This window comes from Scardinius erythrophthalmus (genome assembly GCF_964197995.2).
Source record: "Scardinius erythrophthalmus genome assembly, chromosome: 24".
NCBI lineage: Eukaryota > Metazoa > Chordata > Actinopteri > Cypriniformes > Leuciscidae > Scardinius > Scardinius erythrophthalmus.
Genome location: NC_138244.1, coordinates 25,652,618 through 25,680,431, shown reverse-complemented (window position 1 = coordinate 25,680,431; position 27,814 = coordinate 25,652,618). Strand labels below are relative to the sequence as shown.

Genomic DNA, 27,814 nt, shown 5'->3' with positions numbered 1-27,814 from the left:
ATGGAGCACAAAAGTCACTCTGTGGGAACCTTCCAGGTTGGGGACTATGTGGTGTTTGCCCTTCTGTTTGTGGTCTCCTCAAGTATTGGCGTCTTCTTCGCCATCAAAGAGAGGAAAAAACCTTCATCTAAAGATTTTCTGGTTGGGGGCCGTCAGATGACCTGCGGGCCGGTGGCCCTTTCTCTCACCGCCAGCTTCATGTCTGCAGTGACAGTGATTGGGGCCCCATCAGATGTGTACAGATACGGGGCCTCTTATGTCATCTTTGGGGTCGCCTACACATTTGTGGTGTTTTTAACCGCGGAGCTTTTCCTGCCTGTGTTCTACAGATCAGGCATCACCAGTACATACGAGGTATGAATGTGCACTTTAAATTTGCATTTGTCATCAAAGATTACATGTTTCATATCGAGAAAACTCTTACTCTTGAAACGAATAATAATAATAATACACATACACTTAAAAATATTTAGGGCTAAATTTAAGATTTATGTTTTTGAACTGAACATACAATTTCCATCTGCATTACAGTTTTAATATACAAAGTAATAAACTCAACATGATATATTTGTAAATAATAAGTAATAAACTCAACATGATATATTTGTAAATAATAACTGAATATTGTTTGTTACAAAGCTAGTTATATTTTAGCCATGTTCTTACATTTTTGACAGATTTATACTGATTCTAAGCAATTTGAATAAATGCATTCATTAAAAAAAAAAAAAAATTTAAAACAATAAAATCAAATTGATGCAAATAGTTAATAAAATCAAATATGCCATGGTTTTTGACTGCAGAAATCGTACCTTTTTCATTTATGTATGACTGACAAATATGCATCACATTAGGAAGAAACATTTTTGTTCACACCAAAAAAGAAAATTTCTGTCATTATTTACTCACCCTCATGTTGTTCCAAACCCGTAAGACTTTTGTTCATCTTCTGAACACAAATGAAGATCTTTTTGATGAAATCTGAGAGCTTTCTGTCCCTCCATTGACAGCTATGCAACTACCACTTTGACAATTCAAAAAGTTTATAAAGAGATCGTAAAAATAATCCATATGAATTGAGCGGATTAGTCAAATTTTTCTGAAGAGACATGATCGCTTTATATGATGAACAGATTTAATTTAGGCTTTTATTTACACATAAACATTGATCAGCAAACATAAACAGCAGCTCAACCAAACCTCCTTGACACGCAAGAATAACCTCTTGCTGAAGCTCAAACGTGATGCGTAACACGAGAATGAACCTCATTGGTTCTTGCTGAAGCTCAAAAGTGATGCGTAACACGAGAATGAACCTCATTGGTTCTTGCTGATTCCAGTTCATATGCATACGTGGAAGCGAAAACAAATTCTGTATTATGAATTTTTAAGGCCAGACAAGAAATTTGTTGAGGTCAATTTGTAAAGAAAGACACGCCTGCGCACATATATATATTCAAACGCGCACACCTATAGACTAAACACGTAATACGCATCTGCACACCGTCAGCGTTTTCACAGATTCACTATTTTTTTAAGTTTACGTGGAAATTATAAAGTTTTCACAGATTTTCAACGCTTGCACCTTGGAACCTATTTCAAGGTTTGTGTTCTCCAGCCACCAAACACTGTTGTTGTGCGAATGAGCGGCCGGAGAGCGCTAAAGGTTTTCTGTTAGAACGGTGTCGTGTTAGCGCCCCCTAAGTTAATAACTAATGATCTTTGCAATGGAAGTTAATCAATCAAAGCTAACTTTAGCTGGACAATAACTTTATTCTAGAGCTTCTGTAAAGCCAAAACAATCTCTGTTACTTTAATTTCATATTATCACTGTAAAGCTGCTTTGAAACATTCCATAATGAAACATGCTGCATAACACGAGAATTGACCTTATAGGTTTATATGTGATTAAAAGCCTAAATGCAATCTGTTCATCATATAAATAGATTGAGGGCCCTATTTTAACGATCTAAATGCATGGTCTAAAGTTCACTTAGGGCGTGTCTGAATCCACTTTTGCTAGTTTAACGACAGGGAAAAATGGTCGGCGCAGGCGGCGCAAGGACTAAAAAGGTTGTCCCAATTCTCATAATGAGTAATGGGTGTGTTTTGACCCACCTATAGGCACACATTACTAATGCTAACATTAAGGATGTGAAAATGATAATTGCGTCGGACTGAAACTAGCAAAAAACACTTGCGTCCCGCTTGGCGCTGCATTGCTCCGGGTGTAAGATAGGGCCCTGTGTCTTATAAAAGCTTACGTGATTGGAACAACATGAGGCTTTTTGGGTGATCTAACCCTTTAAGTTTATTAATTTATGTTAAAACTGTAATCCAAATGAATAGAAATGTATGCAATTCAACTACATAAATCTTAAATTTAGACCTTTATACTTTTTTGTGTAGTGTGCCTTTTTATCCTACACTGTAATAATATTTTGTCAATAATCTCAAAATGTAAAAAATTTACTATGTTTTGTCAAATTTGTCAAATATTATATTAGTTTTGTCAATCAAACTGATATTGGCTTACACAAATGAAAAATAAATATTTTTTATGGTAACTTTTATGGTACATTTTTACTCTTTATAATACATTAATATTTCATGATCACATTATTGCATAATATATTAATATTACCATATTCAAATTCAGAAATATAGCAAATGTCTACTACAGGACAGAAATTAAGTACTGAGTTGGGATGATCCCTGTCAGGTGTGATGTTGGCCAGATGTTGCTAGGCTTTTGGAGGTCATGACTTTTAGTAATAAATCACAGTCAGCTGTAGTTATGCAAGTTAGGGCCCACCGGCCCAGCATGATACTTATTTGTTCTGATTTGTAATTTGTGTTTTTCTCACAGTATTTGGAATTGCGTTTTGGTAAACTTGTTCGTGTTTCAGCCACTCTAATTTATATAATTCAAACGGTGAGTGTGATTCAATGTTCATACACTTAAAATGCATGTTATGTAGTTTGTTGTTTGGTTTTTGACACATTTTTATGCTGATTGTTCTATTGTTAACTCCTCAGATTCTGTACACTGGTGTGGTAGTTTATGCCCCTGCTTTAGCTCTGAATCAAGGTTAGTCTGCATTCATCACAGATAAATAAAATACCTTGACATGAACCTGACATGAACCTGAGCGGGTTGTTTAAAATGTTTTTTGAGACGCTTTAGAAGAATGGTTTTGTGAATGGATTTCCCATGTGAAAAAGAAGTGTACTTAAGTGTATTGAATGTGCACTTGTAGTGTACTTTAAATCTTATACTTAATCTTATGTATATTTAAATATAATAAAAAATATATATATTAATGAAATACAATTCCACTGAAGTGTACTTAATGAGAGTCAACTTTCATGACAATGTTTCTGAACGCTTTTAAAAAGTTTACTTTGTAACAATGTCAAATTAAAGGTTTTATATTACAGTTTTTCTCAATCGCTTTGGCCCATTTTTCAAAACAGTCTTTTCTTTTCATTCTCTAAACTGTAAGTTCATTTGTCAACTGTTTGCTTGAACATCAGAACTCTATTGCATGTTTGCAAAATGTAGCAACTCACCCAAAACATTTAATTCATGCTTCAAAACCTAGTTAATGTGTCAGTAAATTGCCCAATGCCACCAAAATAAAAAGTGTTTTTGTCATAGTGTGAGCACAGCATTAAGGTTATTACATGTTTTGTTATTACATGAAATGTTATTACATGTTATCACATTTTATAAATGCAAATACAATGTTAAAACACAATCAGTGCATTATATAAAATCTTTAATTCAAATGTTAGTACATAGTAGTTAAGGACACCTAATATCAAGTGGGACCTACTATTTTTTATTTATACAGCACATTCATTTTTGTAGAAATGTGTTACATGTAAACTGGACATTCACAGTTGCTTTTTAATTTGTACATATTATATTCTTCCCCTAACACCACACATTCTTACATATCTTCATATTGCACTTCCATGACAAGAAACTGTGAATTTTCAGTTTACATGCAACACATTTCTACAAAAATAAACTGCTGTCACTGTTTAGGGATTTAGACGTTCCTCCATTTTCAAAAATGGTAGTGATTGTGCTGGGCAAACTCTATATAGCCTACTGTATGCTTCCAAACAGGCTTGTGCAAAATTCAGAATTTCAGAATTGGCCTCCATTCAATTCATGAATTGGAATTTGAATTGAATTTACTCCGCCCCACAGGACGTTGAATTGAATTTGAATTGGAATGACAGGAAGTGGAATTAAATTCATGGCAATTCAAAGAAATTCCACACAGTCACACAACAGAAAGAATGTGTTGAGTCTCGCATGCATTCAGTGTTAGGAAGGTTACTTTGGAAATGTTATTGCTTACTGTTATTAGTTACCCATTATAAATGTGGTTTGGATTACTTTATTTGGATAACTTTATCAATGCAAAGCAATTTCGTTTTAAATTGATTAGTAACATTTTACCTCAGTAATACAACTAAATAGAATTACAATAAATCAGACTTAATTATTTGCTCTGTGACTAGAGCTTTTAACATTCATTGCTGGGGGAAAACATATCCTTTTAATGTAATCTGTACAAGTAGTTCAAACTAATATTTTTTGAAGAGTTCAGATGCAAAAGCCTCTAAGTGCCATCTGATTTTTTTTTTCTAAAATGATCAATTTTATCAAGCTCGTATATTTAAGTTCAGTAATTTCACTTAAATGGCAATGCAAATTACCTATTACTTGTCATTTAAGTGAAATTACTGAATTTAAATATACAAGCTTGATAAAAATGATCATTCTAGAAGAAAATTTCAGATGGCACTTAGGCTTTTGCATCTGAACTCTTCATTTATAATGCAATCATAACTGACATATACTGTAAAGCTTCATTGTTAAACACTTCACTTAAAATATGTATATGTATTTCTTTGAATTTTTATTGAATTGCAATTCTGCTTCCTTTAATTCAAATTCGAATTGTAATTCTAGATCCTGTTTTTGACATCAATTCAAATTCAATTCAAATTCAAGAATTGAATTGGAATTAAGGAGTCATTCTCAATTCAATTCTGAATTGTGCACAAGCCTGCTTCCAAACTTGACTGGTTGATTGGTAAGATTGGGATTCCTATTTCATTACAATGGCAGACCTTTTGCCAGTCCATTTATGGAATATACATGCATGCCCAAGATATTTAGAAAATTCAATTAATCATTTTGCATGTGATGGTTTTTATGATGAAAGAATGTTTAGAAGTTGTGAAGAGTGAAAATGTTTGCTCAGTTTTGATCAACAAGCCATGTGCATTTAGATTGCTTTCATTTAGTCACTAACACCATTGTGTTGAAATACAGACACTAGGGGTCACCCTTGAGAGCCCCAAACACCTCTGAAATATTCAGAAAAGGCCAATGGAATGTCCAGGCCACGTCCACAGACATGCGGGTATATGAGGCGGCCGGCATGCACACACATTTCAGCTTAGTTTTTCGGAGACTAAGCCAGCGTCTCTTTACTCTGCAAGAGAAGCAAATCCATTCCCCTCTGGAATAGAGCATTTGCTGCTGGGTTATCAGCATAAAACAGTGGATAAGTGCAGAGAGCTCCTCTAGGTGCATCAGCAGCGTTCTAAAAGAGGCAATTTCCTTTTCAAAAGAGTGAATTCCTCTAAAAGAGCAGCACGGCAGATCACGTCTTTTTAAAGTTTTCTCTCTCCCTCGGAAGGGTACGATTGCTGTCTGCACTGTTTAGGCCACACCCATACAGAAACAGCTTTCGTGGATGGTTCATGCTTTCCCTGCAAGAGCACGCCCATTGGGACGTTGCGGTTGCGACTCTCGTACTTCTTCAAGAGGCCGAGATTGTCCTCACCAGATTCAGATTCTCACAGATTCTCAAACACTGAGGGCAATCTGGGGGATACAATGAGAGAGATGCCGCCTGGTCACTCCCTGCACGCCTCTCATTACTCATCACACTCCTTCCCCTGTTTGAATTTGGCACCTCACCCTTGAACTAGCTTAATTTCTCATTCAAGGCATGTGAGGAAGGTGGGGTTATGTCTTCTGACGTAGATGACTCTTCTGTGCTGCTACCTTCAGGTGTGACAGTGCAGTCTGAGGCTGAAGTGGAATTGGCAGCCATACTTTCCCGGGCAGGACGATTGGTTCCTGGGGTCGGAGCGTGAAGCAGTAGAGGCAGTGAATGTGGTTTAACCTGCCTCCATGGTTCCAGTGAGGGACAGGCTTGGGAGGCGTGAGGAAGCAGCGCATCCTTGAAACGCAAACTCTTGGCCTGCAGCAAGAGAAGGGGGGCTAGGAGTGAGAAAGCAGAGCGTCGCTCACTGCTAAACCGTGCCCGGTATGGCCCAGAGACTAAGGAAACTGCTCTTTTATGCGGAACAGAAATAAACTCTTTGAAACAAAACTGAAGATTCTCCTCCCGGCCCTCCTCCAGGGGAAGGAGTGGTGTGATCACCACCTCCTGGTTCAGAGCAGCTCCTTCCATCTCTGGGCCACCCACATCATGGCCACTTAGATGGACATTTAGAGGGTTTAGTGGCAACCTGATGGATGGGCTGCGTCACCTTCCTGTGGGGGGCACGACGGGGCGGCCGGGGTGACGTCTCAGTTTACGCAGGGGGATGCCCTCTGTGACGAGCAGACTGGTGGCCAGCCCGCAGCGCCCTGGTGGTGGTGATGATATCACACCAGGGCAGGATAATCTTGATGGCCTCCATCTGCTTTTGGACTGCCGAGACCTGCTGGGCAAAGTCCTTGAAGAGGCCACCTTGCGAAATGGGGGCATCAAGAAAGCGGACTTTGTCGGCATCCTTCATCTCTGGAGGGTTTAGCCAGGGATGGCGTTCCTGGGCCACCAAGGTGGACATTGTCTGGTCGAGGGCCTGTGCCATGACTTGCGCAGTTCCTGCATCAACCCTGGCTCAGAACTACTCTCTTGTAGTTATTTGAGTGCTGGCAATCGCATGCTTTTGAAAGTCCTGTAAGCTGCCAGCAACACTGTGAGACTTAGCAGCTAGGGCTGCCATCGTCTTACAGGCCTTGGACAGGAGACGTGGCCGGTTTCACCGCAATTGCACGCTCCACTTGGGGAATCTCTATGTAACCCCTGGCGGCCACATCATTGAAGCTAGTGAGAGTGGAGGAGGTTGTGAAGCAGAAGAAAAGTGAAGAAAGGCACTGGGGCACAACGTGGCTGTGAACCACTTACCCAGGAACAACTTATCCAACCGCAAGCACTCAGGACAAGGTGGAGGGTTCAGTAAAGGGGACTCTTCCCTTCACGAAGACGGAGAGTCACAACTGTAAAGCTGACATGGTTATGCTCTCGCAGTGACAACATGAACCATCCATGAATGCCATCTCAGCATGCTCGCGGACCAGACATGTGAGACAGCAATCATGGCCGTCAGATGAGGACAGGAAATGACCACAAGGACGAAAAAGCATTTTTGAAAAGACGCTCACCGCCCGTGCTTGCTCTTTTAGTGCCACCATCTTATATACCAGTGGTTTGGCCTGCAATGCATTTTTATAAAACTTAGAGGTGACTGGTACTCCAGAGTGAGACCCCATTTGTCTGTTGACATAATGTCGTAGTGACTTACAGAAATGGAATGCGACATTTATGAGCCAATTACTATTTTTTTTTTTGTAGGCTGGTCATTTTTGACCGGGAACACCACAAGTGTAACTTTGTTCCAGTTTGTACAAAATAAAAGCATTTCAAAACGAACTTCCTGGTTAAACATTAAAGCACTCTAGTGGGATAAACAGTGCAACTTTTTTCCAAATTTTGTTGAATATTGACAAAATCATCCACAATTATTATTTTTTTTCACTCAAAAACTGAGGTGAATAAGCTTAGATCAATGAGGCCTACGATCAAGAAATTCAAAACCTATCCTAATTAAAAGAAAACAAGTTGACAAAAAGCTTGAATCCAATATGTGGTGATATAGCATAACAAGCAGTTTACAAGCAATATTTAAAAGGCTGGTCATTTTTGGCTGCCAACATTAAAGGTTACAGGGTTTTCAGAGTTACAAGAAGAAAAGCACCTCAAATTCTTTCAATTTTTTGTCAATTTCTTTTTAATGTGGAACATGAGAAATTTTGGGAAAAAATCTCTATAAGAACAAGCTTCATAAAGAACACAAAACAGACAAAAAATTCTCTTGAGGTTATTCCCAATAAAGCATAGTTCACTAGGTGCTTAAAGGTCCCATGACATGAAATTTTCACTTTCTGAGGTTTTTTAACATTAATACGAGTTCCCCTAGCCTGTATATGGTCCCCAAGTTTCTAGAAATTTCAATCGGTGTAAATCGAGCTGTTGCTATCTTTCTCTGCCTTTGAGAAAATGGAAGCTCAATCGCGCTGATCTTGAATCTCCTCCTTGTGACGTTATAAGGAGGAATGTTACCTCCCCTGTCTCTGCTTTGCCCGCCCAGGCGCCCAGAGAATATTTTCCGCCCATGAGAAAATGAGCTAGGAAGTAGGAACGCGCGCGCGCAATTTTAGTTTGTCCACGAGAGATATCATGGCTTTTGAGCGAGCGAAGCATAACAATTGCTCAATAATTGGATGCAACGTTACAAATGAACACCGAAGGGTTAATACAGAGCTGGGCTTGCTGAACGTCTGAAACTAAGGTCTGGATCACTCTCTTTGGCTCAGCTACACACCTCGGAACAGTAAGTCAACTAATGATATATAAGTGTGTTGCTTTACTGTTTATGGTTGCCTAGACTGTTACACGTAGAATGTGGCTGTCACATTAGCTATGCAGCTATGCAGTTTATGTGTGTGAATACACACACTCACTGTAACGCGAGTGTTGTACACTTCTTTGTTATTTGGATAACCGTTTTCCTGTTGGTTATACGGCGCGCGCGATATCCGCATTTCAAGATCGCAGAGCTTGATGATGTAATTGTAATAAGATAAATTACAGATGTTAGTTACAGATCTCTCATGAAAAGGCAACAGTAGGTTAGCGTTAGCTACATGATAATAACTGTAAACCATCCGAATAAAGTACCGTATCCAGACATAATATTTTAAACTAACCATTCGGAAATGTCCTGCTGGAGCCGCTGAGTTGTTGCTCTCCATCCGGATCAGATTCTGGGTCAAACTGAAATGCTTGAACGACTGCGTGTCTTCGTGCCATTGCTATATCCAACGTTAACATGCACGGACCGGTACCGTTGCGCAAGATGGTCAAGGCCACACCCACCCTCCACCTTGCGCCGCCTTTCTCCTCCTCATTAACATTTAAAGCTACAGACACCGAAACGGCCTGTTGGAAGGAAGCTCATTCTGGGACTGGCTTGTAGTGGCTATAATTCTGCACTGAGACTGAATTTTTGAAAAGAGATTTCAGATACAGTACTAGGGACCACTAAGGCCTATATTAAAGCCTACAAAAAGTAGCATGTCATGGGACCTTTAATATAAAAGTACTTATGCAGTTCTGGACAGACTTTGCCATTTTGACCAGTAGGTACAGTGGATGCAGTTTAATATCTTTACTGTATGTTTATTGTTACTTTTTATTTTAGTGGTTCTCAACTTTTTTTATTCCAAGCACCCCACCCTCTACCCCCTTGTTCAAAGCCTATCTAAGCTGATATATACCCCTAGTACTTCTGATAGTACTTTACAAACATATTTCAGTTTAATATTGAATATCTCAATTTTATTTGTTTATTTGCTTGTTTATTTGTTTATTTATTTTGCATTTTAATGAAGATCATGTTAACTGAATTGAAATAATCTCAGACTAATTTGGTCATCCCCGGAGGTTTGCTGCTGCCCCCTCGTGGGCCCCTGCCTCCTGGTTGATGATTTATATTAAAGTCAGCTCTATATTTAGGAGTCATTCATGCAGAATATCATATATATAAATATATCATTTTTATTCTTTACCCATCAGTGACAGGATTTGATCTTTGGGGATCCATATTTGCCACTGGCATTGTCTGCACTTTTTACTGCACATTGGTGAGTGTTGAATTAAGATTTGAATTGACTTGACTTGATTATGATTGTAATTATGATTATTATCTTCAATTATAATTGTGATGGTGATGTGATTATGACTGTAATCAATAGCGATTGTGATAACGATTGAGTGTGATTGATATTATATTGGTTATCATTATGATTACTATAATATTTATAGTCTTACAGGACTATGAACAGGACTAAGGACACTTATTATGTTAAGTGAACTATGCTATCTTTGTATGTGAAGCAGCAATCATCATACAAAGCAACAATATCCAGGAGATATTGTCTCAGTCACATATGTAACCCTCATTCCCTGAAGGAGGGAATGAAGACGTTAGATGCTTTTCACTTTAAAATAATGGTCCAGGTCACTAGTTCCTGCAGAGTAACTAGGGAACACTTGAGTAATTATTGATGCATTTTATGACTATATTTAGAGTAAAAATTAAATCTGATTACATCTCAGACACAAGATAATGTTAACTATAGTTATAGTTATTAACGAGGATAATCTCATTAAGTAATGATTTATTACCTAATAAGGAACTATCTCCTTAATTTGAAATTGCTTACTGATTAGTTAAGCTTGTTTCTATATTAGTTTGTTGTAGCTGAAGTGTTAATGTACTACTCAGTAGTCCTGAATTACTTCCTGCATAGTTACTTATTAATGACGGACCATCATTCTAAAGTGTTACCAAAAAATCTGCTATCATGTGTCATTATATTTATTGAGTTGGTTTATGCGTTTTATGTGTCGCGCTTCAGAAATGGTGAAAATGATGTCATTTCTGGTAATCGAGTAATGAACAGTGTGCATCGATGTTCCCTGGTTTTTGTGGTGCATTGTGGGATTTTTCAGGGAATAAATGTTATAGTACACTTGAAGGATTTTGGGATTGAAACAGCCTTAAAAATGGCCGACTACCTGATCAGTGCCCTGACTCCTGAACTAGGGAGCTGCTTGAGACAGAGCTCCAGGAACAGGAATGGGCACCCCTGCTATAGGCTATAGTAACTGCAGAGTTGTTTCACGCTGCAATGCATGTTGGCAACTCACGAACACTTAATATTTCAGCACTATTGTCCAATATTAATTTCTTTGTTCACACAACAGTGTTTGACTTGTTGGGACATTTGTTGGAATCCTGTTGGTCTAACATGGGTTTTTATATATTTTGAAGTAGTTCATATTTCTTAATATTTGTGACTTAAGGTTTTTAAACTGGAAAAAAACGTTTTTTACAGTGTTGTTTTGTCAATGAAAATAAAGTAAAGCGATCACTTTAAATTGTGTGTTTGTTTGGTAGTGGTGAGGACAATAAATCAAGGACAATTGTGTCTTCCGACATGACTATATTGTCTATATAAAATTAAATGTTTAGACAATAAAAATGAAAAGTATCAATTCCTACACTCTGTTAATATATCAGCATCATACCTATAAAGTATAATCTGTTTCATGAGAAAACACGATCTGTTTGAACTAACTTGTGAAATGTTTGACTGTTGAAATATTACTGTATATTTCAACCTTGGAGAAATGTTTAAAGTCTTGTGAATGGGGCATTCAGATGGACTCAAGACAAAAACAGGAGAAACAGTGCCAGTGTGTGTGTGTGTTTAGGGTGGATTGAAGGCTGTGGTCTGGACAGATGCCTTCCAGATGGTGGTGATGGTGGTCGGGTTCCTCACTGTTCTGATCCAGGGAGCGAATAGAGCGGGGGGGATTGAGACTGTTTGGAGCACAGCTCAAACCGGAGGCAGACTGGATGTCTTTGAGTATGTATGTGTTCAGACACTCAATATACTGGTTATACTTAATAAATAAGAACACACTTTATTTAATTTTAGATGTATTATTATTACATGTCATTATTGGAGTAATTATTTATTTATGATTTATACACTGTTTACCAGCATCAGTGAGTACATTTGAATAGTGACACTTTGTAACAAGTTAAAATACGTTTGTGCACATTTTATTCCCAGCTTTGATGTAAATCCTCTAAGGCGACACACGTTCTGGACCCTCACTGTAGGGGGCACCTTCACGTGGTTGGGAATCTATGGGGTAAATCAATCTACGATCCAGAGATGCATCTCTTGCAAAACAGAAAGACACGCACGCTGGTGAGCTCCCATTACATGTAAAAATTTAAAAAAAATTAAAGCTGCAAGCAGCATTTATCGGGGTTCAAGCTATTAAGGCCTTTAAGTTTTATTTAGCAAGCATCTAACCACTGACATAATAGATGGAAAACACCATTTACAGTCAATACAGGCAATTTACCAGGAAATATATGGTTTTAAATCTTTTTAACAGTTATAGCGCCACCTATGACTCCATAAATCCCGATAAAACTCGGCATGCTTCTTCACCATGTTATGACACATATGCTCATCAATTTTGGTGAAGTTCTGAGTTTTCATTTTGGATTTATAGGCTTTTTAGTGTATTTTGCCACACCCCTTTTCTAAATGACCCTGTTACAGCCACCCAAATGCAAAAGTTAAACTTTTTTTGATAATTATTGATCTAGAGAGTCCAGAGAATTGTCCTAGACTGGTCTGGTTTCGATCGGGCAAAAAACCAGGGACTAGTTCGCAAAAGTAAGTTTTGGACAAAATGCGACATAGCAGAAAAATGTTCCTGCCTAAATCGAATTTGACCATTTTGTCCGCCTTGAGCCAGGGATCACAGTGGTGTAAGACACTTGAGTACTATGACAAACTATGACAAACAGCCTAAGAATTATGAGCGATTTTGTACTTTTGGTTGCTGTAGTGACACCTATGGGCCAATCGGGGTCATACTCTGATAGGTTGTCCCCAAATTGAGGCCTACCATCTGGCCAGGTTTCAAGTCTCTAGGCCTTACGGTTTGGTCTGCACAATGCGTTTTACGAATCCTTACAATTACAAGCATTTCATGCTTGAACCCCTAACAAAACGTAATTGACTGAACAGCACCAGAGGGTTAATCAAACTTGTACTTCTACCCAATTACATTTCCAAGGAAAACATTAAAAAAAAAATTCCTTTTTCTTCAGGCATTTTTTTTTTTTTTTTTTTTACAGTCAATTAATTTGTAGTCAACAGGTTTCAGAATATTGGCTTCAGCCTGTCATCTTAAACAGCATCTTACATAACAAGGACATTGAGAACACTGTAAATTAAACAGGATTCTTTCAAAAGTTTGTGCATCAAATATACTTTAACCAGTTAACTTACAATACTTTCATACAATTAAAGTCAACATGAAATGAAAATTCACTGATCAATGTTATAGATCTTATCGTGAACAATTCATCTGCGCACACGTTATGCATACAGATGCAGGACTTCTCCAATCATTTAGTATGCTTAAACCCCGCCCCTGCAAGCTCAGGTTCTTCTGCCTCAAGTTTTGAGAGCCACACCCACATCTCAACATCCAATCAAGAGGCATAGATCCAAGTCCCGATCCAGCAGTTTTTCTTTTTTCCTTGATAATCCGATACACTTAGATGTACATAACAACATGTAAATATCTGTTTCTCCTTTCATTTCATCACGACTTTAAATGTAAAAACTTTTTTTCACTCATGTATGTTTTTGATAGATATTTGGACTTTTAAATGAAGTTTTTTTTTTACCCATTCTTTACCATAAGTGAAATTTCCTTTTTTACTTCTACTTTTTGCATTTCTGATTTTAAAAATATAGACGGCAAGAACAATAAAATTAAATTCAAGATTTCAAGCACCAGCTTTTCATTTATATTTCGAGTTCAGTTAATAAACAAATGGTCTTTCTTTTGTCTTAGGGCTCTGTATCTGAATCTGCTTGGTTTGTGGATCATTTTGTTCTGTGCTGTGATATCTGGTCTAATGATGTACGCTTTCTACTCCCACTGTGACCCCTGGTCAAGTGGATTGGTCTCTGCACCAGACCAGGTGATGATCTCTAAACATTTATTTGAAATAAACTTCGAAAATATAATCACCTGAATTAAACATTAGAACATCCACATGTCAATGGTTTAATATAATTTGTTTAGCAGTATTATTAGTGGCACTCACTAAAGTATTGCTATATTACTATTGCTCATATCGTTAACGTTAGCGTATCCATTTCTTCTCAGCTCATGCCATATTTTGTGATGGAAATTCTCGGGGCTTTTCCAGGACTGCCTGGGTTATTTGTCGCATGTGCGTTCAGTGGAACTCTGAGGTAAAGCTGAGTCATTTTGTCCCTCAATGAGTTTCAGACAATTTAGATGTAAAAGTTCCCAGTAACATGTGCGTTAATGTAGTAATAGCTTAGATTTTAATCAAAAATATTTTTGCTTAAGACCCTGAATACAATGTTTAATTATAAAGATGTTTCTTAGATTTAGAAATACGGTACCACTGATATAGAGACATATGTGAGTGTGCATCATTTTATACACATTTGTTTTAAAGATTGGTTGTATTGTACAGATTTGTTGTATTTTTCATTTCTCGATTTCAAAGACATTTCCATGAATGTTAGTGAGTAAATAATGTCAGAGTATTCATTTTTGTGTGAACTCTGCCGTTAAATGGTTTTAAACATATTTTTCATATAGCTGAGCAATACTTCTGACCTATAAAAGGAGACATCATGTTCTGTTTCTCTTTTTCAGCACAGTAGCTGCCAGTATCAATGCTTTAGCCACGGTTATGTATGAGGACTTTGTGAGCCAGTGTTTTGGAGATCTTTCCAACCGAGCAGCCAACTGGATCAGTAAAGCACTGTGTAAATACACCCAATGTGTTCAATCTTTTTAAGGACTTTAATAGAGGATTCTCATAATGAGAATATTAATTGTGTCTTATGGCATAAGAGCAGATTTATCACTGAAAAGACTTGTCTCAGTGGATCAGTACACCATCATGAGTCACAGCGGAAAAAAACAAAACAAAAAAACAGCCTGAGCTGAAAACGTACTCGGTTACTAACGTAACCTCGGTTCTCTCTAGAAGAGGGAACGAGTACTGCGTTTTATCAAAACGCTACGGGAAAAGTCTCTTTTCACGAAACACTGAAGCAAAAAATTATCCTTTAATTTTCATATATGTAAAACGCGTTGCGGCAGCAGCAGTCAGCTATGGCGAGACGGCTTGCTCGCTCATTGGCTGCTCTGCGGCAACTGCTTAAGCCTATCGAGCGAGGCCTGAGATGACGTCAGGCCAATGAGGGCGCTTCGCGCCCTCCTCGCCACTTCCCGCCGAAACGGGCGTGGCTTACCTCTATAAAAGGAGCTCGAGAAGGCTGATTCACTTGATTTTGATCGCCGAAGCGAACCAGAGTGAACCGTACGCACGGCAGAGAACGCAGTACTCGTTCCCTCTTCTAGAGAGAACCGAGGTTACGTTAGTAACCGAGTACGTTCTCTTACGAGAGTTCTCTCGTACTGCGTTTTATCAAAACGCTACGGGAACCCCTTGCAAAACGCCGTGCGTGCTGGGATAAAAACACTGATCACCGGAAGCTATTTCAGGCACACAGTGCATAATCACCAGATTGACTCACACAGAGTCAGGGAATAAGGGTGGGAGCCTTAATTCCCTATACTGTAGCGTCGTAGAATAGACATGTCCACAGACGCAAGTATAACATCACATAGACAGGGTAGGGAACCTGAACTAATGTGGGAAATGTGGGTCTTACACAGTTCTGCCCAAGATAGTCGGTAGCGCATTGCGCATGGGTTTCAGTGGTCTGACTAGACGGCTGAACAGATTACACCGACAAAAGCTTAGCCTGTAAGGCGGGAACCTCTAGGTTATAAAACCTGATAAATGTAGACGGAGAGGCCCAGCCTGCCGCCGTACATATATCCTGTAGGGAAATCCCGCTGGACCAAGCCCACGAAGAAGCAACGCTTCTCGTAGAGTGCGCTCTAACTCCCTACGGGCATGGAATGCCCTTGGCAGTATAAGCCAGCGCTATGGCGTCAACTATCCATCTGGATAGACTTTGTTTCGAAACAGCCATTCCTTTGGAACGTCCACTGAACGAGACAAAGAGCTGCTCTGTCTGTCTGAAGACAGCAGAGCGGGACATATAAGCTCTTAAAACCCTAACAGGGCAAAGAAAACTCGAGTCCCCTTCCTCACTCGATGCCGGCAGGGCAGCCAGGGAAATAACCTGAGCCCGAAAAGGCGTGTTGAGGGCTTTCGGCACATAGCCGTGCTTAGGTTTGAGTATGACTTTAGAGTCATTAGGACCAAACTCCAAGCACGCCGGGCTCACAGAGAGCGCGTGCAGATCGCCTATGCGCTTCACTGAAGCGAGAGCCATCAAAAACACTGTTTTGAAAGACAAATGTTTGAGGCTAATAGACTGGATAGGCTCAAAAGGGGCACCTTTCATGGCCGCCAGGACCGTAGAAAGGTCCCACATAGGGACTGAAGGAGGTCTGGGTGGATTCAGTCTCCTAGCTCCCCTGAGGAAGCGGATGACTAAATCATTCCTTCCCAGTGACTGACCCAGCGTTGAACCGGAGAACGCTGAAATAGCCGCCACATACACTTTGAGCGTGGAAGGGGATCTGCCCTTATCCAACAGCTCTTGTAGGAAGGAGAGAACCTCCGTTACCTCACATTCGAGGGGTGAAAGGCTCCGAGCTGTACACCAGCCGGAGAAAACCGACCACTTTGAAGCATAGAGTCGCCTGGTCGACGGCGCTCTAGCCTCCGTGATGGTATTCATGACTCCCTCTGCGAGACCAACGGGTATCCGTTGAGCGCCCACACATGAAGGGACCATAGTTCCAGGTGTGGGTGCCAGATCGAGCCCCTGGCCTGCGAGAGGAGATCTCTCCTCAACGGCACTGGCCATGGAGCGATGTCTGCTAACTGCATCAGAACTGGGAACCATGCCTGGTTCTTCCAGAACGGTGCTACAAGCAGCACTGGGCATTTCGTTTTCCTGACCCGTTCCAACACCTGAGGCAGGAGGAAGATGGGGGGAAAAGCGTATAGCAGGCAGCGCGGCCACTTTTGGGACAGCGCGCTGTCAGTCTTTGAAAAGAGTGCGGGGCAGTGAGCATTTTCGCGGGACGCGAATAGGTCCACCTCCGCTTTGCCGAATCTCTCCCACAACAGCCGGACTGTTTGTGGGTGTAGAGACCATTCGCCCGTAGGAACGTTGTTCCTGGACAGTCTGTCCGGGCCCACATTCAGCAGCCCGGGCACATGTACTGCTCTCAGCGAGCGCAGGTTGTGCTGAGCCCATAGCAGGAGGCGTTTCGCCAGCCTGTACAGGGGTATGGAATTCAGACCGCCCTGGCGATTTATGTAGGACACCACTGCCATGTTGTCCGAACGGACTATGACGTGTTGGTCCTTGATGTGGGGACAAAAACGCGTCAGCGCGTTGTGCACTGCCAGCATTTCTAGGCAGTTTATGTGTTGGAGCTTTTCCCGTTCCGACCATAGGCCGAAGGACGGTCTGCCCTCGAGCAGCGCTCCCCATCCCGAGGTGGATGCGTCCGTAGACACCATCCTCACCCTCGAGGAAGTCCCCAGGCTTACACCTGATTGGTACCAGTCGTTCGCCATCCAAGGCACCAGGGCTGTGACACAGTCCTGATCGACCTTGAGGTGTAAATGACCGGACACCCACGCTCTGCGCGGAACCCGCGCTTTCAACCAGAACTGCAGCGGGCGCATGCGGAGCAAGCCCAGCCGGAGAACTGACGATGCTGAGGCCATGAGACCCAGCATCCTTTGAAATTTTCTGAGCGGGGTGAAAGCGCCGCGGCGGAAAGACATCGCCGCGCGCTGAATGTTCAGCACGCGCTGTGGCGACAGCCGCGCTGTCGTAGACTGTGAGTCCAGAACTATACCCAGAAACGGAATCGTTTGGCTGGGGTTCAGTGAACTCTTCGCCCAAATGACCGTGATACCAAGATTCTCGAGGTGATCGAGTAAAATGGCTCTGTGCTCTATGAGCTGAGATCGTGATTGGGCTAGGATCAACCAGTCGTCCAAATAGTTCAGCACTCGCATGCCTCTGAGTCTGAGAGGAGCGAGCGCTGCGTCCATGCATTTCGTAAATGTACGAGGTGCCAGGGACAAGCCGAAAGGCAGGACTGTATACTGGTATGTCTGACCCTCGAAGGCGAATCTCAAGAATCGCCTGTGATGTGACGCTATCTGTATTTGAAAATACGCGTCCTTCAGATCTATCGACATGAACCAGTCTTCTCGGCGAACATGCGCGAGAATTTTGCTGGTTGCGAGCATTTTGAAACGGCGTTTCACTAATACTCTGTTCAGTCGTCTGAGATCCAGAATGGGTCTGATACCGCCGTCCTTTTTGGGGACTAGAAAGTATCTGCTGTATATCCCCTGTTCGCTTTGAACTCGGGGAACAAGCTCTATCGCCCCTTTGCTTATCAGTTTTGATATTTCGGCGGCGAAGTAGGTGTGCTACATTCAGCGGAACCGAAGTTTCGACGCGCGCTGTGAAGCGCGGAGGGCGTCGACAAAACTGTAGCGAGAAGCCTCTCTTTATAATGCCTAAGACCCAGTCCGAAACCCCTGGAAGCGCTGCCCATGCATCTGCATGGTTGGCTAAGGGCCGGATACAGAGCGCGCTCTGTTCGCCGTGCGACAGAGGTGCTATGGGGCTCACAAACATAGGCGTTATGCCTGCGGCATTTGAGGCGGGGGGCGCGCTTAATACAGCGGGCGGAGCGCTCGCCCTTGACCTTACAACAGTGTTTGGCTGAGTGAGGGGGGGCTGCGCGAGTCCCATGGGACTCATGTGTGCGAGTAGATGTGGGCTGTGAGCGGGCACATTTACTGCTTGGGGCGCGCTGCTTGTGTAAGCAGCGCGCGCGCTCACAGGTCTCGTTTTTACAGAGAGCCTGTGATCTGATAGACATAGTGTTCGTGGGCACTGAGTAGTGGGCACTTTTACTATGTGGGGAGCGCAATCAACCTGAGTCGATTTTATTTGCGCGAGCCCTAAGTGCAGGGCTGTGCTTGTGTGTAGGGATGGGCACTGAGAAGTGGGCATCGACACTACATTTATAGCACCATCGGCCGTGGCCGGGACACCAGAAGTACCGTGAGTAAGTGTGGGCGCGGGAGAGCGGGCACAGTTACTGCAATGAGTGCACTGTCTGTCTGAGCAGAGTGAATGCACACAGGTTTCGTCTTTACAGAAACCACAAGGCATGCAGAACATAGTGTTTGTGGGCACTAGGCAGTGGGCACGTTCACTATGTTGTGTGCGTGATCGACCCGAGTCGAATATATGAGCGCGGGCCCTGTGTGAAGGGCTGTGCTAGTGTGTAGGGATGGGCACTAGCAGTGGGCATCTTCTCTACACATATAGCATCATCGGCCGTGCTCGTGGGCAGCAAAAACACGTCTGTAGTTGCCTCTCGGGGAACAAACAGAGTGATTTGCATTCGGCGGCATAAATATTTTCTGCCGGCCGGCCTGGGATTCGAACCTCCGATCCCCCGCGCGCAAGTCTAAGAATCTACCACTGGACCACAGTGAAGATACATTGACAAAGTCAGCGCGAGTATTATCCGCACTGGCGTTTGCTTGTCAGGCATGTACCACGTGCTTGTGGGCAGCAAAAAACACGTCTGCAGTTGCCACTCGGGGAACAAACAGAGTGATTTGCATTCGGCGGCATAAATATTTTCTGCCGGCCGGCCTGGGGTTCGAACCTCCGATCGCCCGCGCGCAAGTCTAAGAATCTACCACTGGACCACAGTGAAGATACATAGACAAAGTCAGCGCGAGTATTATGCACACTGGCGTTTGCTTGCAGGCATATATACCACGTGCTCGTGGCCAGCAAAAAACACGTCTGCAGTTGCCTCTCGGGGAACAAACAGAGTGATTTGCATTCGGCGGCATAAATATTTTCTGCCGGCCAGCCTGGGGTTCGAACCTCCGATCGGCCGCGCGCAAGTCTAAGAATCTACCACTGGACCACAGTGAAGATACATAGACAAAGTCAGCGCGAGTATTATCCACACTGGCGTTTGCTTGCAGGCCTGTACCACGTGCTCGTGGGCAGCAAAAAACACGTCTGCAGTTGCCTCTCGGGGAACAGACAGAGTGATTTGCATTTTCAGAACGCCTGCAAAATGCCAGAATGTGAGAAGAGTGGAAATCGCCCAGATTCAGCGGGGCTGAAAACACTCCATTCTCTTTCGCCAGTGACGCGCGGGAACCGTAGAAACGGTGTTCGGTTGCAGGCAAGCGGGTACTACGCGCTCGCTGGCTGCAAAATGCATCTCTGCAGTCGCCTTCAGGGGACTTACAGAGCAAAGCATTGGCGGCATAAATATATATGCCACCAGACCGGGATCCGAACCCCGGTCTCCCGCGAGGAGAACCTATAATTCCACCACTGAGCCACAGGGGGATACAGGCTTTGAAAGCGGCGTCAACATGTATTCTTCGGCGTTTGCTGGCAGGCAAGCATGTAACAGACTCACTTGCTGCAATAATATTTCCAGTCGCCGAACAGGGAACTGAGAAATGTGAGAGAAAAGAGGTCAGACCGACCAACGGTGGGACTAAGAACACTCTTTTCTCCTTCGCCGGTGAATGACGCGTGCAGAGGCAGGGTAGCTTTTCTTGTAACGTAAAGAAAAACTAATCCCGCCGTCCGCTTCCAGGAAGGGCAGCCTCGGAAAGGATGCCTGGCGAGTCCTCAGAGTCACCGTAGGCAATTGGCTCGGAGCGAGCGCGAGCGCTGCATGAGAAGGCGTCTTGAAAAAGACGCAGCTCTTTTAGGGGTGAGTGTTGCAGCGAACACACACACACACACACACAGAAAACAGAGCAATATAGCAATAAAGGATATAGGCGTCGGAAAGCGCAGCAGGTACGGCTGTAGAAGGCGGCGTTGGCCAGCGGCTTCGAGGGCTCGTCCCGCTGAAGTGCTTGCTTCGAACGACGCTTGCTTCCGTGATCCAGCGATGCGTGCGCTTCGCTGAAGAGATTAAAATCAAGTGAATCAGCCTTCTCGAGCTCCTTTTATAGAGGTAAGCCACGCCCGTTTCGGCGGGAAGTGGCGAGGAGGGCGCGAAGCGCCCTCATTGGCCTGACGTCATCTCAGGCCTCGCTCGATAGGCTTAAGCAGTTGCCGCAGAGCAGCCAATGAGCGAGCAAGCCGTCTCGCCATAGCTGACTGCTGCTGCCGCAACGCGTTTTACATATATGAAAATTAAAGGATAATTTTTTGCTTCAGTGTTTCGTGAAAAGAGACTTTTCCCGTAGCGTTTTGATAAAACGCAGTACGAGAGAACTCTCGTAAGAGAACAGCTCGTTCTGCCACTTTATATGGGCAGAAATGGAAACGCAACAGATCATTGGATCTCCAGATTTGACCAAGAAACGTCTGACGTTTTAACTGGCAGAAGTAGGTCAAACAAAAGGCAGAGTGAACCAAAGCAAAACCCGAGCAGCTGAACACTCGTATGAGCACAACTTTATAAAGTTGGTCTAGAAATCATTGAAGAAGTTAAACACTCAGCACTTGGAACATCAAAGAATGATCATTTCACCATAAATGAGTGATATTTACAGATTTGAATTATCTTGGGGAACATTGTGCTTTAGAATACTTTTAAAAAGAGAACTTTTAATGTAAACTCAATTTGCAATGATGAAGTTGTAATTTAGTACATTTTAAATACATTTTGCAATTCTGCAAGTACTTTAAATGTGCTTTAGTATGTTAGTCAACGCATCAAAATAAGTGTACTACTTTAAAGCACGACAAAAGATTATTAAACATAATGATTTAAAATGTACTTTTTAATTTGACATATTACAATGTTCACTTTTGAGGAGTGTTAGAGTACATGTGTTAAGAAACAGTTATGAAAGTGCACTCTTTTTAAGTACTTAAGTGGCTTTTGTTTAATTAATTTTATATTATATGCAAGTACAGTTTTTTTAAATATACTTTTAAGATTACTGTACACATTTAGTACACATTTACTGTACATTGTAAGTACACATTTAATACAGTTCAGTACACTTCTTTTTCACAAAGGGAAGTTGATGAACCATTTCACATCAAGATCTACTGTAATAAATTGACAAACAGATTAGAAATGCCTAGTGTTCCATTTGATTGTTCAAAACTCGTTGCCATTGATGCATATTCTGTTCTTTAGATATTGCTTCTAATGTATCTTTTTTATTATTCATAAGGTGAAAACTTTTAAAATAACTCTTCTCTGAGTAAATTTCATAAATTATTCATATCCATTGCACAAATGGTGTGCGATGTGCCAAATTTTCATACTTAGGGGTTTGTTCAAATTACTAACCCTAAATATAAGAATTGTAATAGTGATGCTTGACTAAGCAAGAACTACTTAATTTCATTAACTACACTGACTAATTGTCTGCTGATACTCAGGTGTGGTGTTTGGTGTGGCCTGCACTACTATGGCCGTGGGTGCTTCATATATGGGAGGAATTGTGCAGGTATGTGGCTCATGGGATTCTCATTTGGGTTCAGATTATCTATTCCTGCTTAATTTCCTGTCATTGAGTATCTTTTTCCTCTCGTGCCTCAGGCAGCCCTCAGTATCCATGGCATGTGCGGAGGCCCAATGCTGGGCCTGTTTTCTCTTGGAATCCTGTTTCCTGTCACTAACCTTAAGGTTAATCTAAACTTTCATACCAGACTTGTGAAGGAGGGTACGGAAATGTATAATGGTTTGATTTAACTTTTTGTTTTCTCTCAATTTTGGAGTACTAGAGACATCTGAAACAACAGCAAACAAAATGTATAAACGTTTAATTTTTACATTTTTACATTTCATTTACCAATGACATTGAATTTTAAAAGAATGCTTTATTTGTCAACTTTGAACTGTCATTTTAAGTGACATGTTGCTCATACATCAAATGCAATATTTAATGTTTCATAATGGTAAAATCTCCTAATTTTACTTAGTAAAATTTTAAATATCATAGCTGGTAATTGGAGGTTTTAAAAATAAATAAAAAAATACTTCATGTGTATTTATGCAGTATTTTATATTAAAGCTAGGGCTAGAAAATGTTTTTCTATGAAGTCTATATCATTTTTCTATATACAGGGTGGGCCATTTATATGGATACACCGTGGTTGGTGATATTAAAGTCCTGTTTGTGACACATTAGTATATGTGAGGGGGCAAACTCCTCAAGATGGGTGGTGACCATGGTGGCCATTTAGAAGTCGGCCATCTTGGATACAACTTTTGTTTTTTTTCAATAGGAAGAGGGCCATGTGACACATCAAACTTATTGGTAATGTCACAAGAAAAACAATGGTGTGCTTGGTTTCAACGTAACTTTATTCATTCATGAGTTATTTACAAGTTTCTGACCACTTATAAAATGTGTTCAATGTGCTGCCCATTGTGTTGGATTGTCAATGCAACCCTGTTCTCCCATTCTTCACACACTGATAGCAACACCGCAGGAGAAATGCCAGCACAGGCATCCAGTATCCGTAGTTTCAGGTGCTGCACATCTCGTATCTTCACACCATAGACAATTGCCTTCAGATGACCCCAAAGATAAAAGTCTAAGGGGGTCAGATCGGGAGACCTTGGGGGCCATTCAGTGTGTGAAGAGTGGGAGAACAGGGTTGCATTGACAATCCAACACAATGGGCAGCACATTGAACACATTTTATAAGTGGTCAGAAACTTGTAAATAACTCATGAACGAATAAAGTTACGTTGAAACCATGCACACCATTGTTTTTCTTGTGACATTACCAATAAGTTTGATGTGTCACATGGCCCTCTTCCTATTGAAAAAACAAAAGTTGTATCCAAGATGGCCGACTTCTAAATGGCCACCATGGTCACCACCCATCTTGAGGAGTTTGCCCCCTCACATATACTAATGTGCCACAAACAGGACTTTAATATCACCAACCATTCCCATGTTATTACGGTGTATCCATATAAATGGCCCACCCTGTAGAATAATATATAAATCAATACGACAGAAATCTTGTTTTTTTAATTTTCATAAGCTTGAGATAAAATTTGAAAAAAAAAAAAAATTCCCCTATTTATCTGCAGAACCTCCATTTAAATAGAAATTATGAATGAGTATAACAAATGTTACAGAGCCCCTAAAGGGACCTGATGGGAAAAATATATGAGATGGGAGTAAAAGCAAATGTTTTTGCGAAGGAACGCAAAGATTTTCCGAGCAAACTCAAAGTTTCTAAGGGAACGCACAACTTTTGCCAGAGAATGCAAAAGCATTGAAATAATTTTTCGTGTACTTTCATGTAATTTTTACATGCACATTTTCATGCAAAATAAAGCATGAATTACTTTTTAATTTGTGCTTCAGTAAAGTTCATATTGTTCACATCCTTTGTGATTTGTGGTCTTTATCTTTAGGGGGCATTTGGTGGATTGATTGTGGGCATCAGTCTCTCATTCTGGGTTGGTGTGGGGGCTTTCATTTATCCAGCACCCAGCAATAACACACATCCTCTTGAACTCAGCACTGCAGGCTGCAACTTCAGCATCACAGCTGATGGATCCAACCAAACATCACTCACCACGAGCGCTCTCTCCTCTGACAGGTGCAATGTGCTTTTATCATTCTTCTGAAGTTAAAATACCGAAGACCCCACTTTTGTGGAAAGAAATTTGTGTTTGTCAATTTATGCAACAGCAGCATATCTTACATGCTCACAGAAGTGTGTCTGCGTATCTATTTACAGTAAAGGTCCTTGCACACTGAGTCCGAAATTCTCGTCCGAAATTTCCACACGTTAAAAAATAAATACGACCTCACGTTGTCAATCACGCTTACACACTGCTTCCGAAACTTTCGTCCATCAAAAAAATTCGGATCAGGTTTTATTTTCTGCGTTTTTTGCATCCGTAGCAAGCATTTTAATAGGTGTTTTGACAATTCAGAGACACAACACGAATGACGAATACGAAAAAACGCATTCGAAAATTTCGGACTTAGTGTGCAAGGACCTTTAGTCAGTACTTGCTCTGCAGCAGCAGTGTAGCAGATGTAGTCCAGCAAGATCAAATACTTAAACTTTGCCATTTTGAATAAGATGCTAAAACTATTTCAAGAGTTGTCATGATTGAAATGAAGTTCTTATAATATAATATAAAAATCAATTGACAGTCCTATTTTTTTACAGTACAAATGTAAACATGCTGCACTTTCATTATAATATCATATAATCATTTGTTAACAAGTATTCATTACTTCAATGAGCTCATTGTTTCTTCCTTAAATTATCACATTGTGATTTTGACTGATTTTGTAGATGTAAATTTCTGAAATACATTACTTAGACAGTTACCTCTGATGACAGATCACTCTAAACTGTAATGTGGACTGAAACGATGTGCATTGTGAAAAGCACTATACAAATTGTGAATGTGAATTGAATAGAATTAATATGATGTAAATGATCTCTGTCTTGTGTTCAGGTATTGGCTGGCTGATTCATGGTACTCCATGTCCTATCTGTACTATAGTGCAGTGGGCTTTATTGGCACTATAGCAGCAGGCCTACTTATCACACTGCTGACGGGTGAGAGCAACATTTCATTATAGGCGGCTGCATATTATGGGAAAAAAACACCTAACCCTAAAAAAATTCTAACAAAAGGTTTCTCAGCTTTTTTGTAGTATTAGGTGTCCTTAATAACATACTAAAAGTTTACCAAAGTTTGACCACTAGAAAGGTGTAATTTTCAAGATGGCGTCTAAGATGGGGAGGAAGCCTTTAAAATATCCTAACTCCTTCATTATTTGACCTAGCCAAGTAATCTTGGTGTCCAACCCCATGTTTTCTGGGTCTATGAATCCATTGGACTTGACTAAATTGCACTGACATGATTACATACTTATGGAATCCAGGTTTTGTGATATTACTGTAAGGTTTTGTCTTTGTTTGGGGTGAACCGGAGATGTAAACGATTAAGCCTATATCATGTAACTCTTTGGACACATACCTTTTTTTTTTTTTTTGCTAAAACACAGACTTGACATTCAATGTAAAAGTTATTGCACCCAAAAGTAACTTAAATTGGAGTTGTATAACTTTGATCAAAATGCATATTATTTAGGACGCATATTGTGTGAATTAGGACACAGACATAATATTTGTCTTTCTTCCTCCATATTATTTAACTGTGATAAGCCAAGCTGTCCAACAATGTGAGCAATCTTAATTCACCCTGACATTACAACCAGTATGCTTTCTGTATGTATGTACCAGTTTTCTGCACAATAAATGGTCTGGGTGAACTAAGCAAGGGGTTTTATTTTGAGAAATATGATAAATTGTTGTACAGTATATAACTGCAATTCTGGTGTCTTTAGGACCAATGGACCCCAAAAAGTTGAAGCCAGGTATGACTCGATCAATGAAGGACGTGATCTGCTTCTGCTCTGAGAGATTCATACACACAGACAAAGAGGTACAGAGCGTCTTTTAGAATGTGCCTTTGAGTTGTCTGAATGCACACTGAACCTTTCTTTGCTTCTATTAGGATTTGGGAGACTTTGGCAAGGCATGGGAGAAACATCCAGAACAGGAAGGTGTCATAAAAATGGAGACGGTCAAGAGCAGTAGTGATGACCTGCAGGAAAATGCTTATACTAATGCTGCCTTTGACCAAAATGAAACTAGTCAAGTTCAAGTAAAGCTGTAACTTTTTGAGTTCAGTATCATAAATGTAAATACATGGTCAATGAAGTCAAAGAATACATCAGCTATTTAATTTAAAAGATACAATCAAAATTTTATTACAGAAAAGTGTGATCCAAATCTATGTTACATACATGTTTTGTACAATTCTTGTATGCATACTGTTATTTGCGGTACACGTAAACCAGGACATCATAAACAAAGGATCTCATAAACAGCCTTTATATCATAACTATAAAAAAATAAAATAATGTGGTGTCATTCAGAGTTGCATTGAACATTATTCAAGGTGACTGTTAATTTGCCAGTTAGAATGTGGTCCTGGATCAACATCTTAAAACCTGGGGTGCTCATTCCTGTTCCTGGAATCTATCTTCCTGCAAAATTTCCCTCCAATCCTATTCAATTACACCTGAAACAACTAATTATGATCTTCAGGAACACTTGATAATCACAAACAGGTGTGTTGGAGCAAGGTTGGAACTCTATAGAAAGGTCGATCTTCAGGAACAGGAATTGAAAACTCAACTTTAATTTCTCCCTCTAATCCCTACTTCTAACCCTTAACCATACATCTGACCGCCAACCATGATCCTAACCCATGGCCCTACCTCCTATTCTTAAGTAACCATAACCTGTCACATTAATTTTAAACTCTTAACTCAAATCTCTATTTCTAAACTTGACTCTAAACTAACCCTAACCCAAATTTCTGGATTCTAACCTTCGGCCCTAACCACTATTTGAACCTTTCAATCCCAATCCTTACCCCTAACGATTCTCAATCTCCAACTGTAATGCCTGGTACACACTGTATGATGCTGGGCTGTCCCAGACAAAAGATGACCAATCGTGGCGATTTCGTGACTCTGAAATGGTGGTCCTATGTCGTACAGTGAGAGAGGTTCAAAGACGGCCTTTGTCACTGTCTTACGAGGAAAGATAGCCTGCGATGATTTTCTGACAGTGTCAGAATGTCAGTGTCATCTCAAAATGTTTTTGCTACTAGCCAATAAAAATGCAACATAAAGTGGAGTATTGACCAACACGACAAAA

General features: G+C 41.0%; 1 protein-coding gene across 1 annotated transcript; it reads left to right on the top strand.

Annotated features, from left to right (window-relative positions):
* slc5a12 (solute carrier family 5 member 12) lies at positions 1-27,022 on the top strand (the record flags this gene model as incomplete). Its single annotated transcript, XM_081355886.1, has 15 exons — positions 1-354; positions 2,870-2,935; positions 3,040-3,091; positions 9,966-10,033; positions 11,670-11,824; positions 12,035-12,175; positions 13,851-13,980; positions 14,169-14,257; positions 14,694-14,806; positions 22,469-22,536; positions 22,629-22,715; positions 24,468-24,655; positions 25,533-25,636; positions 26,431-26,528; positions 26,601-27,022. The coding sequence occupies 15 exons, from the start codon at positions 1-3 to the stop codon at positions 26,760-26,762; spliced, it is 1,875 nt and encodes a 624-aa protein (XP_081212012.1). The 3' UTR covers positions 26,763-27,022.
* Positions 27,023-27,814: the final 792 nt, after the last annotated feature.